Source organism: Ixodes scapularis, unplaced genomic scaffold (genome assembly GCF_016920785.2).
Source record: "Ixodes scapularis isolate PalLabHiFi unplaced genomic scaffold, ASM1692078v2 PGA_scaffold12__126_contigs__length_90152505, whole genome shotgun sequence".
Classification (NCBI taxonomy): Eukaryota; Metazoa; Arthropoda; class Arachnida; order Ixodida; family Ixodidae; genus Ixodes; species Ixodes scapularis.
This window is the reverse complement of record NW_024609838.1, coordinates 9,547,985-9,570,334: the sequence shown is the minus strand read 5'-3', so window position 1 is coordinate 9,570,334 and position 22,350 is coordinate 9,547,985. Positions and strand designations below refer to the sequence as shown.

The window sequence follows — 22,350 nt, the reverse complement described above, 5'->3', positions numbered from 1 at the left end:
TTGACGGCCTCAAAGCTTAGCAGAATTAAGGAACAACTATATATATATTAATTTACAATACCCAGTTTTTTACAACCCTACAATGGAAATACGCTTTATCTTAGAGGAGTAACAAGTCCCATATTGCATGTTTTGGTAGTGTTTAAATACTGCCGTGTTGTAAGAGTGTTTTTCTTTGTCTTTTTTATTAGGCCGTCAAGGACAAGGGAACACCCCTGAACAACTGTTGGGGTTTTGTTGAACGCACAGCATGCCCATATGCCGTCCATCAAAAAATCAGAAGAGGACCACAAAAGAGGGCTCGTCGTGAAGCACCAGGCAGTGATGTGCGCAGACGGCATAATTTGACGGCTGGACGAAACCTACAAAGACCATGAACATTTTCTTGTTTGTTTAATATTAGAATGCATAAAATTATCACCGAAAATCATGTTCAAGCTTTTGTACTGAGCGAAATACCTGTCCAACCGGGCTGAAAGGCATCTAGAAATATTTTAATAAAAAACGTTTACTAACGACTCCCATTTTACTTCTCAGATGTGCGTGTGAATATTGCATCTAACCAAATTACAGTGTTACTGTTGAATTCAGCATTGTAAGAGTAGCCTATGTTGCGTGGCCTTCTATTGCAAGAAAAGACCGTAGCACAAGTGAGGCAGAAACTAGGGAAACACACTTTCATAAAAACACAAAAGAAATAAAAAGAAGTGTATAGTCAAGCAAACTGGTTTCATGTCACCCCCCAAGGCAGATACATACACTGCGCTCCACTGTTAATACGAACACGAAAGAAATCGCATTTATTTGCAGTTTATTTTTTTGACAGCTATTGAAAAAGCTGAAAATTTGTCGCTGAGATTAGTGCCCCAAACGAGCGCTTTATTCCACACCAATAGGCAAATGTCAGCCCCTCGAATTTAAGGTGAAAAATGAAAACAGGATATTGAATGCTCCCGCTAACCATGTCGCGCAGTGTACATAAACACCAAGGCACTCTATCACAAACCGAAGCATACGAAGAAGAAAAGACTCATTTCATTGGGGAAAAAAAAGTAGAGATATAAATAGAGCACTCGCTTTCGCTAATTTTCACTGTCTTGCTGCCTGAAGTAACCAAACAAAATATCTGTCCGTTTGCTAACTGCTTTAGTCTTTGGTCTTTAACCTTTAATTTTTGGCTGTGAAGAGCCGCGGCACCGCGGTAAGTAGCAGCCCGTACCACCGAGGCCCGCAATTGCCGCGTCTAGGGAACATGGTGATGTGATGAGTATATACGTGCAAGATGACGACGACATGGGTTGTTGGTATTGGGGAGGGTGGCAGTCCGATTCGCAGAACTCCAGACTTCGTGGAGGCGGGTTGGGCGGGTGAGCAGCGAGCTATGAGGATCTTGCACGCCGTTCGATCAGTGCATGAAGGAGCACCAGGAACATAATGGCGCTATTGCTCACTGGGGTCCACTGGGGTCAAAGAATCATGCTCCAAGGAGGTAGACCAGCCGAAGTAGAAGCTGCCGCCTCCGAGGAACCGAGGCCGATTGAGACACCGCCGTCGCCCGGTGTGTCATCCTCTCAACGTCGTCGTCGTCATCTCGCGTAGACAAATCGAGCCCGCTGGCTTAGACAAGGCAGCACCTGTTCCCACCGTTCAGGGGCCATGAAAGGATTGCGGCCAGCGAATTCTCGAAGCAGCCAGAGGTTCTTGACCACCGTGAAACGTTTTCTGGGGGACGCCTTTTCAAACAAAGTCTGCGCAGCCATCTTAGTGCAGCGAGGTTCATAACGGTCAAGCGCGCTCCCAAGCATGATTTCAAATAGCGACCACCCACCTTTCCAGAAAAACACCATCTACTGAACCTTTACTGAGAGTGGAACGTACTTCTTAAAATGGCGACGATAGCGGAGCTGACGCTACACGCTCAAATCCCAGAGCGGGTCGCGCATGCGCGATGGCGACTCCGCTTTCCAGAGAGCGGAGCGGGAAAGCGAAAACGGTCTACTAAAACTCTCTATTGTTTGTCGCGGATGCGAGTCTAAATGTATTAGACACGAATGCTGCGTCAATACTGAATATGAAATGGGTTCTAGTCACAAGTCTCGCACTAAAACGGTGCCCAAAATATGGCGGCCGAATATGTTACCCGGTGGTGTTTTGAAAAGAGTTACCAATAACGGTCGGAAGAATATTCCACGTCAATTTTTTGTCTGGTGAAAACCAGACAGGCATAAACAATGCAAAATTTGGCAAACACAACCCTACACTTCTAAGCAATAGTGGTAGATTAGAACAGTTTTCAGAAGTTTCGTTTTGAATTCCGGCGTAGCGGGCCTCGCATGCACAGTTTGACGGCCTCAAACCTCAGCAGAATTAAGAAACAACTATATATATATATATATATATATATATATATATATATATATATATATATATATATATATATATATATATTAATTTACGATACCCAGTTTTTTACAACCCTACAATGGAAATACGCTTTATCTTAGAGGAGTAACAAGTCTCATATCACATGTTTTGGTATGGTGTTTAAATACTGCCGTGTTGTAAGAGTGTTTTCTTTGTCTGTTTTATTAGGCCGTCAAGGACAAGGAAACGTCAAGGACAAGGGTTTTGTTGACCGCACAGCGTGCCCATATGCCGACCATCAAAAAAATTAGAAGAGGACCACATGAGGGTGCTCGTCGTGAAGCACCAGGCAGTGATGTGCGCAGACGGCATAATTTGACGGCTGGACAAAACCTACAAAGACCATGGGCATTTTTTTGTTTGTTTAATATTAGAATGCATAAAATTATCACAGTAAATCATGTTCAAGCTTTTGTACTGAGCGAAATACCTGTCCAACTCGGCTGAAAGGCATCTAGAAATATTTTAATAAAAAACGTTTACTAACGACTCCCATTTTACTTCTCAGATGTGCGTGTGAATATTGCATCTAACCAAATTACAGTGTTACTGTTGAATTCAGCATTGTAAGAGTAGACTATGTTGCGTGGCCTTCTATTGCAAGAAAAGACCGTAGCACAAGTGAGGCAGAAACTGGGCAGGAGCTTAAGCTGAAAAACGCACTTTCATAAACACACAAAAGAAATAAAAAGAAGTGTATAGTGAAGCAAAATGGTTTCATGTCACCCCCCAAGGCAGATACATACACTGCGCTCCACTGTTAATACGAACACGAAAAAAATTGCTTTTATTTGCAGTTTATTTCTTTGACAGCTATTGAAAAAGCTGAAAATTTGTCGCTCAGATTGGTGCCCCAAACGAGCGCTTTATTCCACACCAATAGGCAAATGTCAGCCCCTCGAATTTAAGGTGAAAAATGAAACAGGATATTGAATGCTCCCGCTAACAGTGTCGCGCAGTGTACATAAACACCAAGGCACCATATCACAAACCGAAGCATACGAAGCAGAAAAGACTCATTTCATTGGGAAAAAAAAGTAGAGATATAAATGGAGCACTCGCTTTCGCTAATTTTCACTGTCTTGCTGCCTGAAGTAACCAAACAAAATATCTGTCCGTTTGCCGACTGCTTTAGTCTTTGGTCTTTAACCTTTAATTTTTGGCTCTGGAGAGCTGCGGCACCGCGGAAAGCAGCAGCCCGTACCACCGAGGCCCGCGGTGCCGCGTCTAGAGAACATGGTAATGTGATGAGTATATACGTGCAAGATGACGACGACATGGGTTGTTGGTATTGGGGAGGGTGGCAGTCCGATTCGCAGAAGTCTAGACTTCGTGGATGCGGGTTGGGCGGGTTGGGCGGGTGAGCAGCGAGCTATGAAGATCTTGCACGCCGTTCGATCAGTGCATGAAGGAGCACCAGGAACATAATGGCGCTATTGCTCACTGGGGTCCACTGGAGTCAAAGAATCATGCTCCAAGGAGGTAGTCCAGCCGAAGTAGAAGCTGCCGCCTCCGAGGAACCGAGGCCCAGGGCTCAGATTGAGACACCGCCGTCGCCCGGTGTGTCATCCTCTCAACGTCGTCGTCGTCATCTCGCATAGAAAAATCGAGCCCGCTGGCTTAGACAAGGCAGCACCTGTTCCCACCGTTCAGGGGCCGTAAAAGGATTGCGGCCAGCGATTTCTCGAAGCAGCCAGAGGTTCTTGACTACCGTGAAACGTTTTCTGGGGGACGCCTTTTCAAACAAAGTCTGCGCAGCTTCTTAGTGCAGCGAGGTTCATAAGGGTCAAGCGCGCTCCCAAGCATGATTTCAAATAGCGAGCACCCACCTTTCCAGAAAAGCACCATCTAGTGAACCTTTACCGAGAGTGGAACGTACTTCTCAAAATGGCGACGATAGCGGAGCTGACGCTCCACGCTCAAATCCCAGAGCGGGTCGCGCATGCGCGATGGCGACTTCGCTTTCCATAGAGCGGAGCGGGAAACCGAAAACGGTCTACTAAAACTCTCTATTGTCTCTTGATGGGACCGGACATTTCATCGAACGCCGTTTCGTCGAACGCCGTTTCATCGAAGCCGTTTCATCGAAGCCGTTTCATCGAATGCCGTTTCATCGAACGCCGTTTCATCGAACACCGTTTCATCGAAGCCGTTTCATCGAATGCCGTTTTATTGAATGCCGTCTTATCTAACGCCAGGGTACGTGACATCCCCGCTTCCTGAAACTGGTCGGAGGTGCCCATCCGGGGTTCTGGAAGTGCTTTGACTTGCATCGCCGCAGAACATCAACTGACGGAAGACAAGCTGGAGGCGATGCTGAGTTCCCAAGAGCCTCCTCGCCAGAAGAAGGTTATAGCGGCAAGAAATGAGAAGGTCCGCCTTTTTTATGAGAACCGACGGACCATGGCTGTGGGGGACTTTCTGAGAGCAATAGCTCATCATTTGAAACGGTGAATGGCTGTCGCACGAACACATGACCCCGCTAAAGTTTTAAAATAAAATTTGAAGTGACGTACTTATTTTTGACTTCATTAAATCTTAAAACTAAAAAAAAAAAAAAAAAATGTTTCGTTGTAGTTTCATAACTAGCACCTCAGCTTTAGCTACTGCAAGCTTCGGGCAGTAAAAAAGTATCAATAGCAAGACATGAGAGGCTAGGAGGCTCACATGGCTTAAGTTGTTGCGCCTGCGCAAAACCTAAGTCGCCTTCTGGCCTCCATGAGTTGGAGTGCGCTCTTACCGGGAGTGCGACTTTTTATTCATTTGTTATAACACCCTCAAGGCTCATCGAGTAATACAGAAGGGGTGAACAGATAAGCACAATATGCGAAACAAACATAAAAATCGGTACAAATATCCTCATGGGTTACTTGCATCAAAATAAATTGTAACAGCTACAAGTTTGGACATCAAAAAACCTGAAGATGAAATGGGAGAATGACGCGAAAATGCACTCGATCCGTGCATAAAAGAGCATCTTTCATATTTTTTATATAAAAGACATTCGATGAAACGGCCGTCAGAGATTCGATGAAACGGCTTTCGATAAAACGGTGTTCGATGAAACGTCCATTTTTTCAATAAAACGGTGTTCGACGAAACGGCGTTCGATGAAATGTCCGGGAACCGTCTCTTGAATGCAAAATGGCAAAATGCACATAATTGGGGGGACTTTTTGTTTCTAAAAGCCAAATTCAGAAACCTAAATTAAACTAATGTTTGCTGAAGGTCGGGGTATATTGTGTGCATCGTTTTGAAAAAATATCAGACGAAAACACCACGCAACACATTCGACGTTGTTTCACACCTTGAGACAGTGGCTTGCAATGGCGCACCGACCGCCGGCGTAGTAGAGCGCGCAGTCGTGAAACGTCTGCGACTGATAATGACGATAGCTTATTAAAAAAAAATAATAATAAAAGACTCGGCGCGGACTTCTCCTCCGTCAGGGCTGGATTCGGCGCTGTAGGCGTTCTGTCTAATGCGAATGAGCGGAGTGGAATGTATTCCGCCTATTAAAGTATTTGGCCAGACGCAAACGGTGAAAAGGGTGGGTGTCAAACTCGGACGAACCTGACAGTGGGAACCCAGAGAGATGCACAGGAGAGGAGGTTCAGATAGCGGTCGCGCGCTTCGCATTTTCCGTGTGTCTTGCTCTAGGGTGCGTACATGTCTGTCTGTCTGAGTGTGAATCCATTGTTGCCCTGAATGTGCCAGCGCGTGACGCTCTCGCGCACTCGGCGCGTGACTTGGGCGGTAAAATGGCGTCTATGCATCAGCCAAAGCTAAGCGCTCTAGCTGAGTGACACCGGATTGCGCGCACTTCAAAATGCGTCAAAAAAACGATTGGGCGGAAAAATGGCTGAGATGTCACCACTCAAGCAAAAGCGCGCGTGTGTATGAAAGTAAACTCTATCTTGCTCAAGGTTGATACGCCACATGTCGTTAGAATGGGGAACTAAAACAGCGTGTCTCAGAAACCTGGCCATGTTCGGAACATGGCGAAAGCATCTACCGAAACATGGCGGCGACATGTAAAGGAAGATGGCGTCGAAAGATGCTTCAGATTCGTTTGTTGCTATTCGTGAAAAGCATGGTGGGTGCTTGGAGTCGCTGCATTCTCAACAAACAACGTAGAAGTTGACCGTCCGACGGTGCTCCTATTTACGTCGATGAAAGAAACATTAATCCCGATATCAGATTGTCAACTTTGTCGCTGTTCGTGCAAGAAGGAGACGACTTGAAACTTCCACCATACGTTTTACATACAACATCGAATTTTCGTTCGACGCCATATTATTTTCTCGCCGGAATGACAGGACAGTCCGCAGCTCTCAGCGAAGTGGCGTAGTACGGGCAGAAGGAAGCATTCGTGACTTGGCGCAAGTGACTTCGAAACGCGATAAAATCCGCTTATTTCTGCGTAGAAAACCTATGTGCAAATACACCGTAAGTAATTTGTTGTTAGATGTTAAAGCGAAGGTTCGATAGATGCTTTGTCCGAGTTAGGTTGTGATCGATTAGCCGGCAGATCGAGCCACACACGCCGATCGGTGCGTTAGCTATTCTCTTTACCGCTTCTCGCTATAAAAAGCCCCTCGAGCACACTGAAAGATTATATGGGGTATATGGGACAAGGGGTGTAAGAATGTACGCACCCTTTCTTTCTTAGAGTGTACTTTAAAAAATGTGAGGCACGCGTCTCGCAAGGTTGGGCATCTTTCGCGACATTGTGATTTCTCGCGCCTCCAAAATGTATACAATGCCCCCGTTGCTTTCAGCAGCAGCATACGTCTACATACTTTCTTTTTTTATTAGGGTTGTCCGGCCACAAAATATTATATATTCACAATTTGCTTAATGTCCCCCTTCAGGGTTTGGAGTGAAGTTCGATGCAGACGGGGTCTGCGTGAATCTACGATGGAGACTGTCTCTCCAGTTTTTCCGCGTTCGTCTCCGTGCTGCCGGCTATAGAAACATTTGATCGAGTTCATGTAGTATCTCGATTTGGGTGAACTATGTTTATACTGCAATACACCTAATAGTTAGGCAACTAAGTTTGAATTGTAATCTGAAAAACATACTGATATCGTTTTAGTGGTCATATTATATAGAATCATAAATAACCAGCATATTCGTCAAAATGAGTCCGCGATTCAGACTAAGGTCTGAATTGAAATACGATAACCAGCTGCTTAGTGGGGCGCCAGGGTTAACATGCTCCTTGGTTCAAGAATCACTTGCTTAATTTTCGCACTTTTCGTGCAGCCTGTGTTTTTGCCTGAACTGAAGACTGAATCTTTTTTTTTTTTTAAATGTTGATGCGCAGGAATGCTCGATTTCGCGGACAGATAAGTAGCATAGTCGAGGCGAGCGAGCTAGCTGAAAATTACGCTCGGAGGCACAATTCATTAGCCGTCGCCGCCGTTGTTATCTGTTCAAAACTGATTAGAGCTAAATACCGCCACACCGGAGCCCATAGTTACGGTTTCCACTGAAATCTCCGAAACAAAAGTTTGATATGAAAAGAATAGACCGCACCGGGGAACAAAAAATAGAAAAAACCTATGCTCTGCAGTTCAGGTGCACCGGCTGCACTTAGCCGTCGCTGTTCAAACATCCAGAAAATAGGTCATTAAACCAAGAAAACCTGATAAATTCCATGCGTCTCCCGTTCACCCGGTCCGGCCGACCGGACCTGTTCCCAGCCGCCATGTTTGTTCGGAGGTGGCGCCCCCTATAGGTCGCTGGAGCAGCGTTGCCAGGTTGGAAAGATGATTCGGTACCAAATTCTGGCCGGTATTTCACCAGATTACACCAGCACTAAAATATCGTGTCTATTATCTCCAATTCCTTCAGCTTTTTTTACGCATGAACACGCTAAAGGATAGCTTTCAAGAGGTTCACTAGAAAGCAGACATATGGCGCATCAGCACTGTTACTTTTTAATATACCGTGTTTATGAAATGTTGGGGCTGGGGAGCCTTCATGTGCGCTTTGCTAGGGTGATGCTACTCTTTGTAATACCACTCGCCGACAAACCAGAAGCCATTTTGGTCCTCGGCGATAATCTTTATCTCACAAGTTCGGAGCATCGTTGTGGAACCCACGGAGGGAGGATTAGCATTTCCCCCCTCGGATGGGAGGACGGATGGACACAAAGGCCACTTTCCTGTGGACGGGCAAACAATAAGGAACAAAATGGCGGTGGACGAGGGTGTGGGAAAGGGAAACAGGCAGTTGGCATCACCCTATGCCAAGCGCACATGAAGGCACCCTAGTTGAGGCTAGCTGAGTAGTCCTTAGACGGAAAATTCAAATTAATGAAGGCCACCGCCACGTAAGAAATGGACACATAATATTGCAGTTAAAGACTCTCGCACTCTAAATAAAGCGTACATTCTCTGCTCAGCATTAAGAAAAAGAAACGCTAAGAACGAAGTCCAAATACGACACCACGATAAAGTTCAGTTCATAACAGGTTTTGAAGTCAAGCGTCAAGAAACAAACTGATATGCATGACATCCAGTCACATAACACTTAACTTCACACAAAGTCCAGTAACACTGACACGGAATATCTCTTGACACATAAAGCACATCTATCGCTCATATCCATAAGGATATGGAACATACACCAATAGGGTACATAAATACACTAACAAGTGCCAGAGCTCACTACACTGCTTCGTGCATCTCTGACGTAAACCTTCGAAGCGTGTCATCAGTTGCTAAAAACTACTCACAGCAGCCAGACTTCAATGAAAATGTTGTGCGAATGTGTACAATAGCGTCCAGCATCGCAGACATCTCATTTCTGTACTTGGTCCTGATGCAGGTGGCTTGGATAAAACCCATTTCCACTACAGCATTCGACAGTGGGCAAGACAGGCAAGATAAGGCATATGGGGCTAAATCTTTGTATGGTGTCTCTCCTAGCCCCGCTATCGTACTCGAATATTCCACTCCAGAATAACGTGCAGTCATCCGGCACTTTGCCATCAAACACGCACTCTTCAGCCCAGATGTGCGTCACAATTTTTCTGTACTGTTGTTCCCAAATACCTTGCTCTTCCTCCAAGAGGCGGTGAAAGGGAAGCTTCTCAAAAAGGTAGCGTGCCGCTTGTGACAACACTTTTGATGGGTGAAGGGAAGGAATTTGATTGATGAAAGTGACAAACCGTTTCTCGAGATTTCTCACCAGTTTTCACCAGACATGGTCTGGTGTAACCGTTCCGGTACATCGACACGAGTAGCCTTCCAATTTCACCAGATTTTCCAAATCTGGTGCTGAATTTCACCACCTGGCAACGCTGCGCTGGAGTCGCGAATAGGCGCCTATAAACTAGTCGGTGACAGGCCAAGAACGAAGTGGAAGCTCCTCTCACCCCCTTTCCACTACAGCGGAGGGAACGGCCAGCGTTGGCACTGCTAAAGTGGAAAGAGGTGGGAGGAGCTTCCACTTCGTTCTTGGCCTGTCACCGACTATAGTGTCTCCGACTTGGGTGAGAAATTTAGCACGCCGGTACGATGTTCATCCAGATTGAAATGGACGGCGGCGTGGTTTGAGTCGATGATTGGTTCTGTAGCGCAAGTTTTCCCTCCCCGTTATTCTCCTGACGTGTAAGGTTTGAAGCCAAATGTGCTCATGAACATCCGCTTGCCTCGTTCGGCAGTTGGAAGAACAATGGCCGGGCTTGAGTGAACAGGCGCGATCTCTTACGGCCTTTGCACGGGGAGTGGTTGTGCCCTGCGAAGGCAGCTCGAAAAGGTCGCTGTAACCTAACCGCTCCTACACCGCTTTAATTTCTTCTGAGAGGCATCTCCTCCTCACCGTGTTGTCCTTTTTGCTCCGGGATTGAGTTTGACAAGTTTCTATAGGTAATTAGACCTACAGGTCATGAGGCCGGCTGCCTGCAGGAACTTTTCCGGAGCACATTTCTCTTCGTCTCCTCAAGAAACGAGTTTGTATTGACAAGAATTTAATTATCGTAAACCGAAACTTAATCGGCTCACTACAGTTATTTCGAGCAAGTATAATTGCCCACATTTTAATCGCAGTGGTCGGGGAAGTTCAGGATGGCTCAGGCGGTGTTGGGCATGGTAGTGTGGTCGGAACCACGGACGGCTAAAGTCCCATTTCTCCTAGGTGAGAATGAAGGCCACAAAGAAAACAGCTCTCTAGCGCGGTCATAAAAGAACACGGCAAAGCAGCACTGAGCAACGTTACTGTAGCAAGCTCAGTTTCAGAGCTCGGCCTGCGACGTGGGCTCAGTGGCGGTCACTAGAACTAGCAGCGCAGCAGTCGAGTCTTGCTTCCGGGCTGTCTAGCCCGCCAAGTTTGAATAGCAATACTAGAGCTTGGGCGAGTTGGTGATTCATACCAACACTTCACAGCGCAAGGAAACAGACGCACACAAAAATAAAGTTCAAACACTCAAAGGAAGAGCACTCACAATGCGCTGACTCGGATCTCTGTGGTGAATTACATTTCATCTTCATCACCTTTTTTTTTTTTTTTTTTGCTATTATACACATGGAAGTGAAAAAAAAGGAAGAAAAGAAAAAGAAAGGGAAACAAAAAAGCAAATTGGGTTATGGGGATATTTATACAGCATGTAGTTGGTCAGCCATTTCAAAGTTGTTCCGGGTCACTCGCTGTATAGATGGTCATTTTAGCCAGTACGGTATAACCGCTACCCTGGGGGTCTTTAACGTGCACCACGCAGTAGTGATACACGACTGCACGCCAGACGATGCTCATCCAGATCGAAACAGGCAGGGGTGGGGATTGAGTCCAGGATGCTGGGTTCTGTATGCGAGCTTTCGCTCCACGTGCGCCTGCTGTTTGGTTTCTGCCATTGTGTGTTTGGAACGAACTGACTTGGAACTTGTGTCATTGAAGTTTTCTTTTGTTTTATTTTTAGTTTCTGGAAGATTTTGGGAGAAAGCGTTGAAATAAATAAATTTGATTAGCTGAATTTCAAACGCTTGTCTGTCACCTTTCTTCTGTCCCTTCTAATTTATCTTCAAGTTTACATCCGAGTCTCACCGTTTAAGCATCATGATTAATACGCACCAACTGCCCCCCCCCCCCCCCCCCCCCGGCCCGCACGTTGACCATTTATTTTGTAGTCGCGGATGATAAATGATGTTTGCCTGAGCTCCTCCATACTGATTTTTCGTTTATTTATTAACTGATATTGTATCGAAAAGTCCTGTCAACAAGCCTAATCTCAGACGAAACCTTTCCTTTGCGTCTGAACAAGCAGATGCGTTGAATTCTTTCACACTGACGCTTTCGGGCAGCCGTGTATGGGCGCTGCCATAACCGAGCTTCAATTTTTGTTTACTCCTGTTACGTTGAGTTCACTTCATCACGACCACAACAGGGCAGGTTATTGCTATTTTAGATTCTACTGTTTCCTTCTTCCCTAGCATTGGCCTTTGTGGAAGCTCGTCAATGCCCGCGTCAATGGCTTGGCATCTGGTAAGACAAGAGCATGTCAGCAATGGCGACTAGAATCTTGCCCGCGTGTGCAAAGCGCCGATACCTCATCTCAGAATTGCCCTCAGTAAAGACAAAGGCACAGGCGCGTGAGCCTACCTCAGCAAAATGCTTTTGTTTGTACGAGAACTCGTACAGGTATACTTGTTAGTGAGCGCGTTGGTAATGATGTAAGTTTAGATAGGGTTATATACGTAAAGACAGGGGACGGGACAACAGGTTCTTTCCAAAGCCTCGCACTCGCACCCATGCCTCTGTATGTACTGGAGATGTTTGTGAGATGGAGCTTATATACCTCGCAACACTAAAACACCTACTAGCGTGCCGATCGTAGTCACGTGATTTACAATACAGCGAGCAAGTGTTCCGAAATGATTCTTTGGCGCATTGGAACGCAAGGAGGAGAACGCCTAAGGGCAACACAGAAAAGGCCAAGGGAACGTAAAGCCCCTCAATAACTGACAAGTTCCGCCATTCGTTGTTGTGGAAATGCTGCAGAATAAAGTCCCTTGCTACTTCTTTTACAAGTAACGACAATTAATACAAATGACAAAGCACAAGCCGTCGGAACAAAATGGCGGCATTCAGTTCAAACCTCTCCTGTGCGCCGCCATTCTCTTCCTAAAATCTGCACCGTCATACAGTAGGCGCTTCAAAGAATGTGGCTACTTGTAGGAAGCTCCTATCTAGGGGTTTTACTCGAGACGCGATCCGCGCGCCACTTGTGCCAAGAACGTGGCGTCTGAAATCTAGCTCAGTGCTGCGCTGTTTCGTCACAATCTTCCCAAGAGCTGCGGGTTGCATGTGCCTCGCGCATCGACGCACCTTGCGCTACTTTGAAAGGGAACGTGCAGACAGGGCAGCCAAGCCCCTACCGTCATTGGGTGGTTTACAATAGCGACTCGTTCGTTTGATGCGAGTTCAAACATAACCCTGAGAACGCGCCGGTTCTTGTTTGCATCGTACACTGCGTTCATTCTTTGTTTCCGAAGCAGTTTCACTTCATGATCCCCATAACCGTTTAGCTAAACAAAGCAGCGCAGCTCCTGCATTCCCATGCGGTGCGCGCTGCATGCAAAAAACTTCACAATCCGACTTTGTTTACGTTTTTTCCCCGAAATGACGACTAAGCAAAGTAAAGCTCGAAACGTTACCTTTATTGACATTTGTATAGAGTAAATTGAACTCTGGCGTGCTAATTATTATTTCTTTATTTTTAATTATTGGTATTGTCAGCCATAGACACGGCTTCTACAGGAGTGGGTGGTATAATGCAGTAAATCACATACATGCACACAACAATACACAATAAAGTACAAAAAAAAGAACGCCGGCAGAGGATACTAATACATGCTGTGACAAAAAGCACGAAAAAAAAATGCTGCTGTCATATGACCCGCTGATAAACAGGCAATGGCGCAGCATCCGAAGGGCTGAAGCACTTATACAGTTTAACGCCAACATAACAAGTGAAAAAATAATGGGAAGGAACTCTGGGGGTGGGAGTAGAACACCAGATGAGCATCGTGATTAATCAACACTTACGACGTGTGACAAAGTATCATGTTGTCGACGTTTTTAACACACTCATTAACTGAGGTTAGGGTGGCAGCGCCACTTGGCAGAGCATTCCACTCCTTTTTCGCTTTAGGAAACAAACTATACTGGAAGCAATCGTTTCTAGCAAACGGCTCTCTTATGTACATAGAATGACGGTGCCTTGTGGATTCACGGATGCGTATGTTCATGTAATTAGATTTTTTTATGCAAATTAAATCATGAAAAATTATGCATTCGCTTCCATCCTAATTTCAGGCTTTATAAAAAGCAAACAACGGCACAAGCTTATCGCTTGAGCAGCACGCAGCGTCAGATCCGCGTCTTCTGTGTTCTGCTTCGTCGGCGTGCCGGCCATCTTGCAATGTCCGCAAGCCCAGCTTTGCTCAGCCTGTCTGCCCGCTATCTTATTTGCCACGCGGCAACGCGCTCATCCGCAAGAGGTGTCGGCCATCAAACTGCAAACGGCCTTTGGTGTAAGGTGCTCTCTTGATCCCCCGAAGCCAGTAGTAAACCGCGCTCACGCTGCTTTTCTCCAAAACCTGCAGACACCGTCTGGGGTGTGTTCCTCCCTTGTATGACTGTCACTTTGGTCATACAAAGAGCGTCTGCAGAAAGATTAGAAGCATACGTATGTATGAAGCAAACATACTTGGAAGATCCTTGAGACGCGTCAGAAAATAATTCGGTCATCATGTCATACGGCGAACACCGCGTTTTTTTTCTGTATGATGCATGAGGATGCGGCTTCAGTCTGCCCATCTCACGTAGGGCTTTTGAGGACAGAGGGTGGCCATTGTTATCGCCGATAGCCATGTACTTCGACGATTGTCTAAACATAGCTCGCGGCTTCGACACAAGTCCGAAGAGCACCAGACGTGCAACGCGGGAACACGAACAAAAACAGCCTCGATAAGAATTCATCATTCCGCGTGATGAAGTGATCAATTTATCGGAGATACTGAGCGGAAATTGCTCCCGATGCTCGAAAGCCGACCGTCTGGGAAGTCGCATAAACAATGGACCTTCGGTTTTCTGCGATAAGAAGGTGTGTGTATAAAACGCTTGCTCAGAACAGTGCTGACAACGTTCTGAAGCACCGAGTGCCGCCATGAACGCCTCCCTCGTTTTCGTCGTTCTACTTGCGACCGTCTGCGCCGCGCAGCAAGAAATTAAGCTACGTAAATGTAAAGGTATGTGGTTGGACACCTTTCTTTCATGAACGAAATAACCACATAGCCCAGGTGCAAGCATCATTCATTGAAGAACACAACAGTGATTTGTGTTCAGTAGAAATTTTGAAGTTTAGCACATGATCGGCAATAAAAAAAAACTGTTCTTTATAGCACCACTAAGCCCCTAGTGGAACATTTCGTCCTGCTTAAACTGCTCTTCTTCATTGATAAGAAAACTTGAATTGACAGTTTCATATTATTCATCGTTCTAGATTTCGGAGACCATCAGCTGCTCAAGAGCCTGATGATCACGCCTTGTGACAGTGACCCTTGTGCCTTTGAGCGTGGAGAGTCGTACAACGCCACTTTCATGGCCGAATCTCGTGAGTATAGATCATTCCAATGTTTGCAAGTTAATACTCAGCCCAGAGTTCGATCTGCTCAGCCCAGCGTTCGATCTGCTCAGCCCAGCGTTCGATCTGCTCAGCCCAGCAAGCGCATGTTCGTCGCTTTGGAAAGCGAGCAAGTCACGCGTCATAAGCACGAACACTGAAAATGGAACACAGCAGCCGATACGGCGTCAAGCGGCGTCAAAAGCAGCGCATGGCACTAGGTCTTTTCTGGTTAGGTTTGGTTCTACGGTGATAGAACACGTACGTAAACAGGACAACCACCATGATAGTGCGCGTTTAACGCCGTCTCATTGGTTCCTTCTGCTCGTAGTTTCGGCCGCTGAAAGCAAGTATAGTGGAGTCCATTGTGGAACACTATAAATAGTGTCCTACAATACATATTGATAGCCACACTATAGTGGCTATCGATGTGTGCAGATATTCCAGAGCACTTCAAGGGCATGGATCTGTAGACGTTTGGGTTTTTGTTTCGGTAGTTGGGGCCTCCACTTCCTTATAACTCGTAAGTTATAATAAAGTTGACGACAATAAAGAGGGCGCCCCATCTTGGGATTTCAGCTAGTGCGCACGCCTAGATTGCAGTGTTTCCAAGTGCTGGACAAAAGTCACGTGGTCTATGGGCAGCGTTTGCGGTGCGGGCACGAGGAGGTGACGAAAGCGTCTTTCGTCCTCGCCCCGAGAAAACGCAACGGATCCGCACTCGCGATTAAGGGGCGTTCGTCATTAAACTGCAAAACACTCTTTATGGCTCCAGTTTTTCCCTCTCTGATATCTATAGGGTTCTCTGATTTCAGCCGAAGACATCGAGGACATGCACGTCAAGCTGGTGGTGCAGTCGCACACCGACTCCTTCAAGATCAACATGGTCACTTGGGACAGCTGTCACTTCGTCGACGTTCCCTGTACCGTGAAGGCCGGGGAAACGTTCATGGGAAACGTCAAAGTACCCATCCACAAGGCCTTCTCAGCCGTAAGTAAAATTCCCGGATGTGTATCTGTTTAGACGGCGGAGCGCAGGTTTGTCTGCTTCATGAGCGGGGGTCGCAGTGACGCAAGAATGCCGAGCTCTGATTGGTTCCGATTGGAAAGATAGTGGGTAGACCTCAAGGTAGCTATAGCACTGAGACCTACCCACTGTCCCTCCACCAGAGTCAACCAGGGCTCAACATTCTGACGTCAGTGGAATCCCTGCGGAAGAAGCAGGCGAGGCCTGTGCTTGACGTCATCTTTTGTGGACCTCCGACCCTCCCCAAGTGGCAAACGCGCCGAAGGTCGACGAGAGACAACGGAAAAGTGGCAGACGCGTCCGTCTTGGCGTCGTCGCGTTCGTTGTGAGATGCTGCGCGACGTGCTGCCGGCTATGCTGACTGCGTTGCCTGGAACGTGTCTTATGGCGCATTCACACTGGAAGCGGATCCGCGTTCGCGAAGCGGTCGCGGATGCGGTTCGCGAGCGACCCCGTTCAGACACACCGAGAGGCGGTTGGCGGTTTCTTGGCGATCACGCGTGATCTTTCGAGACTTGCGTTTGGCAACCCTGTTTTACAATCCAAAATCCACTTTAATTCAAGATCCAAAGTCAAAGTTATGCTATTTTGGCACTCGGAATATTTTTCTCCGGGATGTTCGCGCGCATCACGAGTTCAGGCAGCGAAAAAAGAAGTGTGGACCCGCGAACTGGCCTGTGATTCCCTCGACTTCGCCCACAAGCAAAGCCCAGCAGGCGCGCCTTGCTGACTCAGAACAGGATGCCCCCGACCTTTTCTTTGAAGTGGACCCTTCCCGCATGAATAGCTGACCTTGTTTTCGGGATAGAGGGCCAGTTTCCCCCCTTGTTGTTCGCTCTTATCATTTTCGAAGTTGTAAGCGGTGGGGTGGACCGTGGTGCGGGGGAATGAATGTGTTCGGTGCTAGCCGGTCGTGGCTTCGTTTGTGGCGGACTCTCCTCTCGTCACTCGCTCGTCGATCGAGTCTACTGTTTGTTTGACATTACGCTCAAATAAACGCCGTATGGATTACCTCTGCATTGTCTGGTACGTACATTTTATTCCTTGAGTAGGTTCCCTTTATTTGTTTTATTAGTAGTAAACGTTACAGTTCGAGCTAGCGCAGGTACCCTGCCCCCTCCGCGGTAGTGCCTTGGCTACGCAATCAAGCTCACGACGTCTCTATCGGCCTTCGTGGTGGTCATGCACAGTGTCGAAAGCTTTCAATAGTTCACGCGACGATCCTAGTGGGTAGAAAATCTGACATTTCGGTCGATCAGGGGCGGGTTCCGACGTTCTACAGCAGAGATTAACAAGGCAGCGAACTTGGGCTGTGGCACCCGGAATAATAAACAAACTCTTACCCGAACCAAATCATCGGTGCGAAGCCCGTTAAAATTACGACTCGATCCTTTTCGCGGCGGATTCAAGTGACAGACGTGAATATCAAGTTTCTCCGTTGATTTGTCGAAAGCTAAGACTACAGCGCTAGGACTACAGCGCCTTGGACGCCTCACCAGCGACAGGTGCCATCTTGTTTCGAAAGTCACTGACGTCACGTCAGCGTCGCGTTGTGATTGGTTGCCGCTTTGCGGTTCGTGAGAGCGGTTGGGAGAAATCGGTCCCGAAGCGGTTGGCAAAAACGCGCTCCAACCGCTCGATCCTAGCCGCTTTGCGGTTGAGAATGCGCGGATCCGCTTTGCGAACGCGGATCCGCGCATTCTCAACCGCAAAGCGGCTAGGATCGAGCGGTTGGAGCGCGTTTTTGCCAACCGCTTCGGGACCGATTTCTCCCAACCGCTTTCACGAACCGCAAAGCGGCAACCAATCACAACGCGACGCTGACGTGACGTCAGTGACTTTCGAAACAAGATGGCACCTGTCGCTGGTGGGGCGTCCAAGGCGCTGTAGTCCTAGCGCTGTAGTCTTAGCTTTCGACAAATCAACGGAGAAACTTGATGTTCACGTCCGTCACTTGAAACTGCCGCGAAAAGAATTGACTCGTAATTTTAGCAGGCTTCGCACCGGTGATTTGGTTCGGGTAAGAGTTTGTTTATTATACCGGGTGCCACAACCCAAGCTCGCTGCCTTGTTAATCTCTGCCTGTAGAACTTCGGAACCCGCCCCTGATCGACCGAAATGTCAGCTTTTCTTCCCACTAGGATAGCCACGTGAACTGTTGAAAGCTTTTGACACCGTGCATGACCACCACGAAGACCGATAAAGACGTCGTGAGCTTGATTGCGTAGCCAACTCATTACCGCGGAGGGGGCAGGGTACCTGCGCTAGCTCGACCTGTAACGTTTACTACTAATAAAATAAAAAATGGAACCTACTCAAAGAATAAAGTGTACGTACCAGACAATGCAGAGGTAATCCATACGGCGTTTATTTGAGCTTAATACCAAACAAACAGTAGACTCGATCGACGAGCGAGTGACGAGAGGAGAGTCCGCCAGCAACGAAGCAACGACCGGCTAGCGCCGAACACATTCCCCCGCACCACGGTCCACCCCACCGCTCACAACTTCGAAAATGATAAGAGCGAACAACGAAGGGGAAAACTGGCCCTCTATCCCGAGAACAAGGTCAGCTATTCATGCGGGAAGGGTCCACTTCGAAGAAAAGGTCGGGGGCATCTTGTTCTGAGTCAGCAAGGCGCGCCTAGCTGGGCTTTGCTTGTGGGCGAAGTTGAGGGAATCACAGGCGAGTTTGGCGGGTCCATGCTTCTTTTTTCCCTGCGTGAACTCGTGATGCGCGCGAACATCCCGGAGAAAAATATTCCGAGTGCCAAAATAGTATAACTTTGGCTTTGGATCTTGACTTAAAGTGGATTTTGGATTGTAAAACAGGGTTGCCAAACACAAGTCTCACAAGATCACGCGTGATCGCCAAGAAACCGCCAACCGCCTCTTGGTGTGTCTGAACGGGGTCGCTCGCGAACCGCATCCGCGACCGCTTCGCGAACGCGGATCCGCTTCCAGTGTGAATGCGCCATTATTCCGGCCGTGCATTCAAAATGGCCCCGATGTATCAAACGTCAAAACAGCCCGGAGTGTCGATCTGTCGGATGTCGCAATCCTGCTGGTTGGTCGTAGAAGTTCCGGCAGCAGGAGCAAACGCGAGTGTCGTTATCGTCGTGGTGTCCCAACACTCGGCTGTCAAAGCTTTCGTGGTCTGTCAAAGCTGGAGACCGACCTGCAGCAGAACACAAACTATACTACGCAAAAATTGTTTCCCCCTTCGGATATATAAAGCGCAGCTTGCCAAAAACCAAGACGCCCAATGAACAAATGCACCGAGCTGTTCGAAAAAGAGAAACGGTTTGTCTATGCAAAGCCCGACGTTGTGCAGGTTTCTGCTTTTAACGCCCGGTGAGTCGGGAGACGCTAAAAACCCCGGAGAATATGAACCTGGTCTGTTTACCCGAGCATATCGCTCGTAATCTTTGCAAGCGTCGACGTAGGCGGGGCACCGATACTCCACTTCTCCTTTTTTTTTTTCTCTTCCCCGACAATAGGTGATTTCATAGGGCGTTTTCTTTTTGTTTTCTATTTATGGACCGAAATAACTTTTGTCCGTAGAAACAGCGGACAGCCTGTATGAGATAGCATCCTCGTCCTTTACTTCTTTCCCTCCCTCTGGAAACAAACGTTTCGAATGTAAATATCCAGCTTCTAAGAAAACCTTCCTGCAGTTACTGCTAATACGCCATACAAAAGACTTTCTGCAGACAGTGTGTAAGGTGTGTGTCTTCCTCGTATGGCCGTTCCTGCCGTGTTGGTCAGGACATGTTCGAAGAACACATATGTATGAAACGAACATGCTTGGAACGTACTTGAAGCGGGTCCGGAGAACACCGTGTGTCCTTTGAATGGTGTATGATCAGTGCGGCAGCGGCTTAAACGAAGTGCCTTCATCCGCGAGCCCTTCGAGTCGGATGAAACAGCGCAATTACGTGTGCGACGCGCAAGTTGGTCTGCCTCTTTTGCAAGCTTTGCGTTGACATCACAACTCCGAGCTCTGACTGGTTCTGCTTGAAGGATAGTGGGTAGACCTGAATAACCCAGCCTGCTTTGAGGTTTAGCCACTATTCGTCAGTCAGAGCCAATCGGAGCTCAGTGCTCTGCCGTCACCACAAGGCCTGCAAAAGAAGAGGATCAACTTGCGCTCTGCGTAGTGTTACTACAAATTATTATAACCAAGCACATTAAGTACAACATTTTGAACGCTAAGAACTTCCCAGCAAATCCGTAAACTGAAGCCAAACAGACCGCGAATTGACGACCGTTATGGCGCTGCTGTCGGCGCATGCGCAGACGCTTCAGTTCTCGCGAACTTGGTTTCTGCGCAGAAACACGTGTGGCTCCTGTAAACTCTTACATCAAAATTATGAATGAGTTTCAATTTAGTTTCTAATGTATTCTTATAGAGTACATTAGGAACTCAATTGAAACTCATTGATAATTTTTACACACCTTTTCAGCGGTTGTCACCCGGGCTGAAAACGGAGTCACTTAGCCGTCGAGCTAGTGCGCATGCTCGGAACGCGTATCACAGCTCAGTAAACAAAGATGGCAGCGGTCAGGAGGCAATTTTCGGAATGGTCTTTACATCTTCTAGCAAAGTTGAACAACATCAAAGATTTTTTTTTTTTTATCAATTGTTTGTAATTTTTGTGCCCTTTTCTTTTTAGGGCAAGTTGACTGTCCGGATCGAGGTGGGCCCTTTGATGAAGAAATTCGCCTGCGGTGAATTCGACATCGTGGAATTGTAGAGCGACCGAGGTCCTTCCAGCGGATTCTGTCGCGGCGTTCAAAGGAGAGCAATAAAATCCGGTTATAATCTCCACTTTTGTGACGTCCGTTGATCGCGATACTTTGCCTATGGAACGCGTCTCCGACCGGTCTATTTTTTGTTCTATCCCACCCTCGACAGTGGCTCCAAAGTGACAACGAATGACGTCACACTAGCCCGGAGTGTCATGCTGTTGGATGTCGCAATCCTAACGATGAAACCGTAAAAGTTATATATATATATGAAAAAGGCTTGTGCGAACGCAAGTGTCTTTGTCGTCGCGGCGTCCCGGCTACCGACCTTTCCGTCGACTGTGAAGCTGGAGAGCGCGACTTACAAAAGAACAGGCGTCTGTCGCAAGAACACAGACCGCTGCTGCGTCACCGCCAGGATCATGGTGGGCGCTCCAGCCATACTCCATGAATGACACTTTGTTGACGTCATCAGGCGGGAAACCAGGGACTAGTTGTTTCGACTGGGTCGACCCACCAGTTGGAGGCACCTTCCAGGCACAGTAATATCGGTAAAGCGTTCGCGGTGTTCTTCAGAACAAACTCAGTGAGGTATGAAGAGAAATTTGAACTTTCTTATACGCCAAATTTGTACCGAGGACACCGGACAAAAAAGCTTCCCATAGGAAGCTTTGACTGGGCCCGGTTTTCCCGCATGTATAGGGAACACGATATAATAACAAAACCAATCTACGATGCCATCACCTCAACAGAGAGAGAGAAGTGTTGAACAGAAAGGAAGCATGATCACCTCAACAAAATAAGCGCTCACTGTTTTCCCGGCCTCCGGCCCAGGACCAAAACGACACAATAATTTTTTTGCTGCGACGCATAATTTTCGCAATATCGAATTTGTCCACTTTCCGTGAAACACCCTGTAAATATATATTAAGTGAAGTAACTTTGAAGCAATGGGACGGGAGGAGTGATAAGTAAAAGAAGTGTTCTGCTGGGAAACTACTACAACAAAGTTTATTACGACGTCGTTCCGAGCGGGAACCGCTTTTCGTCAGGTAAAAAAACATCTACGATTCGAGAGGGTTTATATATCCGACAAGCCACTCACTCCCCCATCAAAAACTTCCAGCCTTTCCACTCTGATGAAGAAGGAAAAGCAGCGGAGCTGCAACTTCTGTTCTCGGCGGTGGCTTTCCAGGCGAGCGATCTGCTCTTCTTTCGCAAGGGAATCTGAATCGCTCGACGCAATGGAACTTGAGGCGATAGCGGCCTCGCGGCGGTTACGGAACCATTCGCGCTGCTGCGCACATCGCCGCTCGATCCGTTCCCGCTCTTCTTCCTCCGAAGAAATGGTGCCGCCATCTATGAGCGACGGCGGCAAGCAGACAACCGGCAAACACAACACCCTGGACAGCTACCGCCATCTATGAGCGACGGCGGCAACCAGAGTGTTGTGTCGACATTTGTTTGGTACCGGACATGATCCTGGGGAAACTAGCCCTTAACAGCTCCGCTGTAAAAAC

At 47.4% G+C, this 22,350-nt stretch overlaps 1 protein-coding gene across 1 annotated transcript; it reads left to right on the top strand.

The window, feature by feature from the left end:
* Positions 1-14,562: 14,562 nt before the first annotated feature.
* On the top strand, positions 14,563-20,912 carry LOC8034285 (mite group 2 allergen-like Ixo r 2). The gene is made up of 4 exons (XM_029974864.3): positions 14,563-14,681; positions 14,936-15,046; positions 15,871-16,046; positions 20,758-20,912. The coding sequence occupies exons 1-4, from the start codon at positions 14,600-14,602 to the stop codon at positions 20,836-20,838; spliced, it is 450 nt and encodes a 149-aa protein (XP_029830724.2). The 5' UTR covers positions 14,563-14,599; the 3' UTR covers positions 20,839-20,912.
* The last annotated feature ends 1,438 nt before the right edge of the window (positions 20,913-22,350 follow it).